Below are 12,339 nucleotides of genomic sequence, written 5' to 3'. Positions count from 1 at the left end.
TATTAGGCTTACGCTGTTTTCGTGTTACTAGTACCAGAAGAACCCATTCATCACCACGCAACTATAGTAGTGTATATTGGTAATCTTCTGTTGAATTGTTTCTTCATTTGCATACTTGATCAGCTTCATTCTAACTCCATCCGCTCCTGCCGATTTCCTGGTACACGACACACGTATAATTTGACCCACATCTTCTTTCTTCGTCGGAGGTTCGGTCAGCGGATAGATATCTTCTTCCTCCACGAAGTGAAATTTTGGGCCTCCACTTTCCTTCAGCAAAGTTTTTCACCCTCTTGCTGGAATATAGAGTGCTTCACCTTTCTTTTTGGACTGAATTTTTTTCAAAAATTAATAAGACTTCTTTATTCTCACTCCTACGTCGAAGTCATTCAATTCTGAGTAAAAATTTCGTGTAGTCTTCTCTTCGTTTTCCCTCACTACCGCTGCAAATTCTTGTTTGCGGTCCTTCAATTTCCATTGCAGTGGTAACATATCTGGGATCTTATTCACTGATATCAATGCTTTATTTAATCTGTTCAAACCCGCTTTTCTTTAGAGAGTTAGAGGCACCTTGCTTCCTCTTAAGGTTTCATCTCCTTTTTTCCTTAGGACTGTTAACCCTCTCAATTTGTTTTGTCCCTCCCGTTTCACACTCCATTTATAGTTCTTAGTTTTAATAATCTTCCCATCAGCATTCATTTCCTGCAGTGGTGAAATGTAAGTAAGTAAGTAATACCACATCTATCTCCTCTCTTTTCTCAAATTTCCTGCATCCTCTGACATTGAGTGGAGATTAAATTTTAGTGACCTATTATTGATAAAATCGGTCAAAGGGAGGGGTGGGTCCCCTTTGGTTGTGTACTTTTTTGATACGACCTACCTTCAGAACATCAACTTGATCTAAATTCAGTCGCAGCAAATAATCTGAACGGGATGGTTAGGTTACTTTTTCCTGAAATCGAAGTAAACGGAATCGCAGGTGTATAAAATCAACCGCCCAGTTAGCTTCGAGGTACGATGCTGGTCTAACAAGCCAGTCGTCGCATGTTCGAATCTCGGCTAGGCGGTGCTTGCTTGGGTAGAGTCAGTAGGATCGTTACACTGGCCCCGTAATTTTCCTGTACTCTAAACAGCCGGCTGTGTGAAGTCTGTCGATAAAGACGGGTAATGTCTAATGACGGTTTAAGCCCACGACTTTGCTTTTAGGTGTATAAAATAAATTTCGACTGCGTAAAGGTGATAATTATCACATAACAAAATTATTGGGCATTGTTTCTCACCAACGACATATTGACGGTTGTGTTCCATGCTATACCTACTAAAAATTATTGGTGTTTAAAATCTTTCATACAAACGTTATAGTTTCCTTTTCGTTTTCAGAAACTGCTACTCACTATACTGCCGGTGGAAGCATATCTGTCCCATGTTTAGTAAACAAAAACGTAATCTTACTTTAAAAAATTGGGCTCGGTGTTTTGATTTAAGTCAGTAAAGCATTCAAAAACCATTCTGCCACTATCTGCACAAGTATAATTTTTGTGCACAAGTATAATTTCTTGTAATAACTCTTAATTGATTCCCATAGAATACTTTCGATACATCAGCGTTATGCTGATAGTAAATAAAATATATGCTAGTAAATAAAATATATGCTTAGCTTTATCAAGTAACTGATTTGATTATAAAATTATTAAAAAAATTCCCAGATTTAGGATTCTTCTGACTAAATCGCAAAGTTTTCTAGAAAATCCTTATTCATTGTGATTTCATTTTTAACACTAATCTATTCGATAAAACCATAAACTTTCTTATCGTTTGTCTTAAATCTACGCAAATGGTATCGTTACTGATGATTCAGTATATATAAATATGTAGCGTTTTTCAAACACATTTGATCACACAACAAGGTAAGGAAAAGTCCTTTGCACTGCACAATTTTTTGGCACTTGGATTGCACGCCGCACCGCACTGTAAGAGTACTCGCCTAGCAGGTATTATTGTCCGTACTGTACCGAACGATTCGTCACAACCGTCGCTTTAGAACGGCCTAGCTCGGATGCTGATTACTAGTGGCAGCATTGTCCGCTTCTATTATTACCCAATCTGCCCCGGTGGCAGAGTCTTGCCTCTGGAGACCTGCCTGAGGATAACTGCCACCGGGTGGGGGTGGGGGTGCTGACTGTTGGTGTTGGTTTTGCTGCAGATGAGGGGTACCGATGGTATGCAACTGGGTTCGATAGGCTCCTCGGTTTCGTTCGTCCAGCTGCTTTCGAAGGCTGGCTTTAAATTTGAGCAATGCGTCCTAAAATAGTGAAATAAAATATTATGGTTCAACCGGAAAAGACGTACGTTGACACTACAAAACAAAACTTGCCTTTTCGTCTAGTTGCTTCAAGTATGCCTTCTTGAACCGTAACTCTTCAGGTGGCATATTCATTTGTAAACTATCACTATGAGCTTGTTCGGTAACAATTTGTGTTTGGTACTAAAAGATAACCGAAAACATTAGCTTTTTGTTTTTTTTAATTCTTTTAAAGGTTTTCACCTCAAAATATTTCTTCACAAGCTGCTTATGCTCGTTGTGAATCTGCTCGGACCGTGGATTGCCTGGAATTGGTGTCAGCGGTCGCAGGTTGTCATCCAGAATACTGTTGAGTGATTTATAATCAAGAGCGGTCTCGGTGGCATTGGTGGTGAAACTTTCCGAAGTACTACTAGTGTTCACCGCGTCGATGCCACCGACGCCACCCGGTTGGTTGCTGCTCTGGCTGTTGGCGGTGGTGATGTGACTAGTGGTGAAGTTACCGGCGGCGCCACTGGAGGTTAGCTTACTGGAGGCTAGCGCACCGGACGTCGCCGTTGCGCATGGCAGGTTGCTATCGATTGGTCCATTGTTGCGTCTGGTAACGACCAGTCTCTCCGTACCTTGGTTGTTCGCTGCAAACGGGAAAACGAACGTTCGTCAATATTTTTTTGCAATATATGCTTATATTTTCTTAAATTTAAAATAAACTTAAACGATCATAGAAAATAAAGTTTGTTGTATTGGAATTATGAAAAATTCAGAGTTTTTGTTGACAATTCTCAACGAAAATGGTTCAGAACATTTTAGCATTGTGAAGGTTATTGAAATTCAATAACACGATAATAAAGAACATTTTGGATAGAAACCTCATTATAATATATTAGAAAAATGGTTGCAACGTCCTACTTCCCCTTCTGCGGGATTACAAGCTACAGACTAATCAACTGTTTGTGGATCTCAAGGCAGCGTACTATTCAGTCAAACGTAATAGTTTTGGCAGAAAATGCTTTAACATGATTTTTCACATGGATCAATGACATGGGTACAAAAAACAGGCGAGACCACAGACGTCGATTTTTATTGCATTTTTTGGTAATCTCTAGAGGTTTTCTCGTCGTATTTTTGGGTTTTTTTCGTTTTTCCTTTTCGTCTTTTGACCGACTTGTCATCTTGTCGTCGCCTTTTCGCTGTCTTTCCCCGCCTCTTTTTGCCGTCTATTTATAGTTTTTTCGTCGCTCTTTCATCGGTCTTTCATCATTTCATTGTTGTCTTTTCGACAACTTTTTTCCGTCTTGTTGGCATATATTTAATGTCTTTTTTCTGTTTTTGGTATCACATTTCAAATGTTTTGACGTCTTTTTGGCGCTTTATACGTCTTTTTGTCGTTTCAACTCCACCTAAAAGGGCTTTGTGGATCCAACCTTTTTCCAGAATTTGAGAGAAGCTGTAGGAATCCCCGAGGATTCAAAACTGTCAAAAACACATGAAAATTGACTCATGTCAAATGGAAATTGTGGGGTTTTTCAAACAAACGGTTCATTACGGACCCCGGATTTTTCAGTTTGGCTTCACAGAACTCCGCGATCCACTCGATCAGTTACTGCCTTGAAATCACTGTAAACAGTATCACCTCATTTGTCTATTGTACGAACGCAGAGTGGTGCAAATTCGGTCAAAATTGTGGAAGCAGACCGCTTAAGATAGAATCCATGCTGAGTAGTTAAAATGTAGTTCTTATATGGGCAAAAGAGCGTCTCATTGGTAATGATCTCAAAAACTTTTGAACAGAAGTATAAGGAGGTGATACCTTCACAATTGCGGACGTCTCTCTTGTTGCCTTTCTTATGAAAAGGAAACGTTAAAAAATTTCCACGGTTCAGAAAATTTGTTCTCTTGCAATGATCTGTTAAATAATTTCGTAAGTAGAGCAAGCAAAACCTCCGAGCACACAACTCCTGGATGTACGCGGAAATGCCAACTGGACCAGCAGCATACGAAAGTTTTAACTTTTGAAGAGTAGACATAACGATGTGTTCACTGCTGTGAAAAGGGCGGATCTAAAAGGCACCAGATAACGCATGACCGTAATAGAAAGTTCACATTAAGTCGTATGTATGTCGATTTTACGTTGGAATTGCATGATTAGTGTATGTCAAAGCAAAGTGAACAATAACTTGTTTAGCAGTCATCCCAGCTAGCATCAACTCGTATATCAATGTACGAAAATTATCGTAAATATCTCCTAACAAATTAGAAATCGTAACTAAAGCTGGATAAAGCGAGAACAAGCTGATTTTCTATCGTATATAATGATAATAATTGACAGACATACGATTTTCAGCACAAAATCGTATAGTAGTACGGAGCGACTCGCGCTTAATCGGATTTTATCGTATATAAATACTTATATAGTCGTAATGCTCAAAATTATTCGTAATCACGTATATCGCCTCTAAAATAGTACGGATATGCCAATTTTACGCATCAAATACGGTTTATTAGCATGTATATCTGTACGTAATGCTGATTTTTATCTTTTTTATACATATGAAAATGCTAGCAGGGATGTGTATCTTCATATACAACTCATGACTGTGAACTATAAACCAGTATAGATAATATGTAATATTGAGTTATATATTATTCATATATTTAGGAGTATTAAGTTGCGAGTTCTATAAACCGCTGAATAAAATGCAAGATAAAATTACAAACAGTTGTCAAAATTTTCGCACGTATATTGCCCCCACTTTGATACTTTTATATTCATATGTGGGGTAAAATATAACTTTTCCGTGGAGTTTTTTGTACCGTGGTAAATGACCAACTGGTTGAAACCACATTTAAAAAAATAATAAAAAAGTTTCTTCTAGTAGTTACTCGTACGGTTGAACTCCTGTTTTGTAATAAAACAAACGTGTTGATGTTGATGATGATGGAGCCTCACTGATAGTGTCTCCAGGGCGAGACAAGAAGTGAAAGGAAAAGACCAAACAATTAGATAAATGAGGGTCATTGAAGCAACGCTTATTAAGTTTGTTTAACGTTCCTCTTTACCCATGATGGAAGATCCACGGATCGAACCAAACTATAATGGAAGCCAACTATAACCAGATTTGAACCCAAATTTTACCCCAGGTCCTGTGGATCGGAGATATTAGAGAATTCAAGCTCCCACACCCATACTCACAACTCGATGAGGCGTGGCGATGCTAACCCACAGAGCCGTGCGTTCGCACAGAGCCTCGCGTTTCGTGAAGGCCTCGCGCTTGGAGATGACCAGAGAAAAATATGTAAAAAAAATCTAGTGCACAATCCTTGGCATTAAATACCCCAAGTAGCACTTGTAACTAATCATAGATATAAAGAAATACAAAAAGGTTGCACAGCAGTTACATTTAGGATACCTGTAACGAGTTAGGTTACATAAAATTAAAAACAGTTACTTTTTAGTTTTCTAGTGACAAAAATCTTAAAAAGTTACCAGGTAGTTACCAAATGACCAAATTGAAACCTTAATTTCGAACTGTCAACAACTTGGTCGCCGCAAAACAGTCACCTTTCAGTTACGAGTTACCAAACAGTTATCAAGTGACACAAATGGAACCTTTTTCCAAACTAACATCAACTTGCTGGTCGCAAAACAGTTATGTTTCCGTTACGAGCAGTTACGAAGTCAAAAAAAGTCGGCTAGTAACATTTACGCAACAACTTGTTCACTGTTCCTTGTAAACACAACAGATTAAGCAAAAGCTAGATCTCAAGAATTTTACTAATGGTAAAGATAAACAATTGGTACACGGGTTGTAAAATGCTCTTGTAAATGTGTTTATTTACTTAATTGATGGTACTTGGAATCGTCTCCGCACAGACATTGGTATTAAGTAAACAAATTTTGATTATTCTCAAACGTCAAAACGATCAAGTTACATCGAAACGAAACCGGCAATAAAAATAGGTTACAGTGTAACTTAGAAATGATGACATAAGAAATAAGTGACCACAACAGATTCAATATTGGTTACCGTAACCGATAGCGTAACCAGGTCGAAGGCTAAGGTTACGTGCAACTAGAATGTAACTGAAATGTAACCTTCTATGATTAACACTGCTGGTAAACTGTATTATTCAAACTGAAATTATTCTTTGATATTAAATTACCACTTTCTTTTCACAACAATCACTAAAAAACACATTTTCCCGATATCTATGAGCAATGTCTGCTTCATATCATTTCATGCAATATGCCGAAAACGATACAAAACTTCAAGGACGATGGTGTAGTAGTTAAAACCAAAGGCAAAATGGCTATGAATTTTACTAAGTGATAGCGAAAACAATTTGTTTTTAAATGATTTCTAGGTGAATGCTTCACTAATTCGTTATTGCTAAGAATAAAATTAAAAAATCAGAAAATTGAAATTAAAATTTTTATATTTGTACATATTTGTTTTACAAAAGATCAATTTTTCAAAGAAGTAAGTAACTAAAAGCTAGATTAAATAAGAGCGCGTGAATTTTTCAAAGCTAGAAGCATGCATTTCACCATAAATTTGAAACTGCATTGAAATTTGTGTTGAAATAACAAGCGAAATTTATACACTCTTCTATATTCAATAGTTAAATTTACTGCTTGACGTTGACAGCCATAGATTGAAATAATAAACCTGCTGCATTGTTTTCGCTATGCAATAAAAGTTTCAAGATAACTAATTTGCCACCAATTGAAAGTCAATTTACAGTTTATGTGTAACTTCAATAGTAACCATTTTGTAACTATACATGTTACATATTGGTTATTGAGTAACTGTTAATGTAACCATATTTAGTTACATAAGTTGCGCTATTTCGGTTACACAACTGTTATATTTTAGGTTACTGTAACCGAAGTTTTACATTTAAATGTGTCGCATATCAGCCGCTGCGACTCAATTGTGACAACGTGTGCTACTTGGGACAATGCAACACATTTGGCTGTTTAGAAATATTTGTATGATTTCCATTATTCCCTGTTTTCCTTCATAAAGTATTAAGAAAAAATCGATGAAATTAGGCCTCGGTGCTCTGGAATGGGTCGGTACATAATGTGCCAAACGACTCGGCTCAGCTTGCACGCAGATTGTTTACGGAGGCTTCGATGAAATTGGCACTTAGCTCCTTTGAACCAATGAAATCTCTAGGTCCAGATGGCATTCCACCCATTTTTCTACAGAAAATTGACGATGTTATAATGTCCGAGCTCATCAACCGTTTTCGAGCCAATTTCGCTTTGGGACACATCCCCGAGTATTGGTGGAAATTAGAGGTTTATGTCTACTCAAGTGGCACACTCTCGGTCCATATAGTTGAAGCAACCGGATTACGACTGAAATTAGTCATAATTCGGTAACCACAACTACTTTGTAACAACCGTGCTAGTAGGGTAAGGGAATAAAGAGAAAAAAAGCATGCATCGGGTTTTCAGATCAATAAGTCTGACTTCAACGCTTCTTAAGTTGATGAAGAAAATTCCAGATAATTATATTTGCAACGAGTTTCTAAAGAGCTTTCCGTTGTATGGAAATCAACATAGTTACTAACATCGCAAATATCCGGTAACCGCACTGCACTATTTAATGACGTTAATTGAGAAATCACTCAAATATCAGGAAACGGCACTTTGTTCTTTCCACGATATTGAAGGAGCATTCATATCCCTCGTTTCAATTTTTACGGCTCTCTTTCAAAATGAAATCGACTACACTACAATGAGCTATATTCAAGCAATGCTTTCGAGGAGAGAAATCACAGCATCATTGGGAGATACGTCGGTCACGATCTCGGTGTTTAAGGGATGTCCACAAGGAGTTCTCTCCCACGGGGTACTTTTAGATTTTTTTTATTTACTTATATATGACACTATACACGATCATGAACGTAAATCATTCTTCGCATTAGACATTCCTCCCTTCCTAAAAAATAGAGTTCTCTCCCCTTTAATTTGGACCCTGGTGGCATGAGCAGTCCGTAAACTGTGTAGAGCAATCGAAGCCTGCCTCAAAAGATGATCGTTAAGACTGCCACGGCGGGTTTTTAGTACAATGCCCTTGTTGTATACATAAAAATCCTCGCTGCTCAATCTTCACAGGGCCTCGCGCGTTGTAACGCCGGCTCTGCTAACCCATAGCTACTCAAAAGTATCGGAAACAGGCGTTAGATCGATATATCGTAATATCGTAGTCGCACTCGCTTGCAACCAGAAAGAATGGATCTATCTTTGACTGTAGTTCTCGCACGTCTTGGTAGTATAAGCGTATAGGGTGGTTATCTTCCACGATGGTAGTTGCAACAGCGCCACAGTTCAACACTGAAGCTGCGGAGAATAGCATGAGAGAGCTCGACGACGAGAAACGACACTACACAGACCATTGCTCCGGATGGAAATAACTTCAGAAAGCAAAGGTGAGCTCTCAAGACGGTACTTGCCTCAGAAAGCAAATTGGAAACCTTCATCACTTGTACCGAGCACGGGAATGGAACGGCTCTGATAGCAGATTGACGATCGACTGTACTGGGCGGGTTGAGTGTTCGGATGGGCGTGCCATTGATGAAGAAATAGGATCAGGAGGCAACCCAGGCAGCAATGTGAGTTTTATTGTACTCTTATGGTGGTCTTCAAGACCAATTATGATCTTAAATACCATCATAAGAGTATAATAAAACCCAAATTGTTATTTGGGAACTAATCTGTCAGTGGCGAGAGAATTATCGTTGGCTTGAAAGTGCGAGACGCATCACTCGAGCATAGGTGGGAACAAGATTTATACTTGTCGTTAGATGGGTTATGAAAGCCCTATTCACACACCCAACCGCAGGATCGGGACGTGTACGCTAGCAACAATAGCTGGGGTGCGGCGGAGGGGTTGAGGGCTTATATAATACTAATTATGTTGTTGGGTCCCAGTATCCATTTGAGCGATGAAAGGTGGTCAGGCCTGCAATCAGAGTCTTAGACCCTATTTGTGAATGTCCCGGATCTGTATAGGAAGAGAGAAAGGAGGCTCAGAAGTTTTTACTGTGGCACCTTCAAAATCTCTACGAGCTGCAGGTACTATTTGAAGAGATTCACCTCGTACACATGGTGAAAGTTGGCGTGCGACGGCGGGCCGCCCATGACGCAACGATGCCAAACGACTGTGCAACGAAATTTGTTTCTTTTCAAAATCAGGAATAGAGGGACCCAACGTGCTGACTGGTTCGACCAGCTTGAAGCCGACTTGCGTGAGTCGAAAAGCTCAACGAGTTGGCGACGTGTAGCCTGGGGCCGAGTACAGTGGAGAAAAATTCTTGATACAGTACGAGCCATCCCAGTGTATTGTTGCAAGAAGTAAGAAATACTGTAGCGTAGCGTGTGAATTAGAAGTTTTTAAAAAAGCAAAGTCTAAGTGCTACATTCCTATTTCGAAACTTGACCTTCTGTTTTATACGACAGACATAAATCGTATTAGATGCGCAAAATTGGCATATCCGTCCTATTTTGAAGGCGATATACGCGATTAGGAATAATTATAAGCGTTACGACTATATAAGTAGGGGAGTGTCGTCGTGGTTGGGCCACGTTTTAGAATTCGCCCATAACTTGCGTTTCAAAAAGAATTTTGGAAATCTAATTACAACGTTGCAAATGTCTAAGAATGAGATATATTTCCGAAAAGTTTTGAACTGATTGCTTGAAAAACAAAAAAAGTTATAGGCATTTCCATCAAGACAAACAATGTTGTCATAGTCGGGCCATGTTGTACAGGTTGGGTCACCGCAGAAAATCTAAAACATACGTATTGAAATGCTATATAGAGACATGAAAAGAATGAATTCCGTGAACAACGGCTCATATAGGTACAAATACCCTATTTTTAATTGCATTTTTACGAAATTTTGGCAATAATGTAAAATCAATATTGCTGCAATCGCTTTTTCCGAAGTGTACAACTACAATGAAAAAAAAAAACAACAAAAATCTAGGTTTTTATCGTATTATTTGTGCTTTATTTCATCACATTTTACGTGACTGACGTTCTCTAGCGATTATTGCGCTTCTGCGCTTGAAATTATGGTGGCCCAACCATGACTACTCAAGTGGCCCGACCTTTACAAAAAGCGCTTTTCTAGTCTTTCACCTTAGGCTTCCCAAACACCTTACTGGAGGGGATTTTTCTATAATCTTCGTGTGCAGCACAACACACTTCATACATTTTCAAAATTTATCTCGATAATCGCATTTCATGAATCATTTCTTGAAGAAAAGTTAATTGCACCTGGAAAACTTTTTTTGTAAGATTTAGTCACTGAATTCAGTACGGGTGTTTTGAATACACGATTGAAACTCACAATATTGTGAAAAGTTAGTTATCACAGTAAGAAGTTTTACAATGGTTGTATCATTGATATCATGAGTTACTAAAACTGTAAAATCGTGATGGCCCGACCATAACAGTGGCCCGACGATAACGACAATACCCTATATAAGATATATAAGATAATATCTGATTGAGCGCGACTCGCTTCGTAATGCTATATGATTTTGTGCTGAAAATCGTATGTATGTCAGTGAGAGGGCCCTGTAGCCGCAAGGTTACCGAGTCTGCTTTGACAAATGAGTGGTCGTGGGTTCGAATCTTAATAGAATCAGGCCATTCGATGTTAAGTGACTTTAGCATGGGTTTATTCTCAGGCCCCACCACATCCTTCCTACTGCATTCTGCATTTACTTACAATGAAAGCCTCTTGTCAGGGCAGGTTATAAAAGTGGTACTTGCTCGAGGTGCGAATGAAGCCTCTTGTCCAAGGACAAATTATAACTAGTCTCCGCACTAGAGCTAGAATGGTTGAAAAGTAGTAAGAAGCGTAGAGGGGACACGGGGTGAAAACACACTGACACTGTAAGCACGGATAATAAGCAGTTCGCTCACTTTATAGCGATCCTGCAATAACAACGAAGTGCGGAACAACACCTGGATAAGAATACAATAGATCTAAATGCTGGTCGTAATGATAATATCCACACAAAAAAAATGTATGTCAGTTATTATCATTATATACGACTGAACTTGGGCTCACCTTAACAAGCTTCAGTTACGATTTCGATTTTATTACGAGATATTTACGATAATTTTCGTACATTGATATATGAGTTGGTGCTAGCTGGACTCCGAGTCGAGATTCGAAAAGGCGACGTCTGGTTTGTTAGCCAACTGTGTCATACCGCGAGGCCAACTGGGAGGTAATCTACTACATCAGCAACATAGATCATCATCGAATTTGTTTTTGAAATTGTTTCGGAGTCCACGCACGTTCTGGTAGTAGATTAACAACGGATTAAAGGAGTTCTGTGGCTGTGGAAGAGGTGTAGAGCTGGAAGTGGGACATGCGTCAACGGAATGTTGGTCTTACTACGGCGAAATAAATATCCGTTTAAATTTTCGTCAAGTGAAACAGGGGAACTGTTATACGCTTGACCATTGTAAGGTTCCAGCAGAGCACCAGCTGTCAGAAGTACGTCAGCTGTCAACGTAGTTCTATGGAACACGGAGTGATGTACAATCATATGTGTTATAAGTTTTAAGTAACGCTTGCTGTGAGATGTTTTTGTCTATCGCTAACACAATATAACCAACAAATCTTATACCTGATTCCGCAATAGTTAATTATTCTTTACTTAGGTGAATAGAAGCAGCAGAAGAGATCGGTTGGCTGAAGAACAATAAAGCGGCTGGGGTTGATCAACTACCCGGCGAGCTGCTGAAATACGGTGGTGACGCACTTGCTAGAGCGCTGCACTGGGTCATTGGAGGAGTGGACTAAGGAGTGGGCCGGCATCGAGTCTCCGATCTACAAAAAAGGCGACAAGTTGGATTGTTGTAATTATCGCACAATCACACTGCTGAACGCGGCCTACAAGGTGTCGTCGATTATCATCATTTGCAAAGGAGCTCATGGGGCAATATCAAGCGGGATTTATGGGTGCCCGTGCCACCATGGATCAGATTTTCGCGCTT

General features: G+C 39.2%; 1 protein-coding gene across 1 annotated transcript in view; it reads right to left on the bottom strand.

Annotated features, from left to right (window-relative positions):
• Window positions 1-1,819: 1,819 nt before the first annotated feature.
• LOC128741006 (mitogen-activated protein kinase kinase kinase 7) overlaps window positions 1,820-12,339 on the bottom strand; it is a 67,751-nt gene continuing 57,231 nt past the window's right edge. Inside the window, exons 6-8 of the mRNA XM_053836583.1 lie at window positions 2,546-2,937; window positions 2,375-2,485; window positions 1,820-2,302 (exon numbers count right to left, since the gene is read on the bottom strand). Coding sequence (XP_053692558.1) covers window positions 2,048-2,302; window positions 2,375-2,485; window positions 2,546-2,937 — 758 coding nt within the window. The 3' untranslated portion in view covers window positions 1,820-2,047. The remainder of the gene's footprint in view (window positions 2,303-2,374; window positions 2,486-2,545; window positions 2,938-12,339) is intronic.

The sequence above is a fragment of the Sabethes cyaneus genome, chromosome 1 (assembly GCF_943734655.1).
Source record: "Sabethes cyaneus chromosome 1, idSabCyanKW18_F2, whole genome shotgun sequence".
Taxonomy (NCBI): Eukaryota; Metazoa; Arthropoda; class Insecta; order Diptera; family Culicidae; genus Sabethes; species Sabethes cyaneus.
The sequence above is the reverse complement of the archived record's forward strand: the minus strand, read 5'-3'. Positions and strand labels throughout refer to the sequence as shown.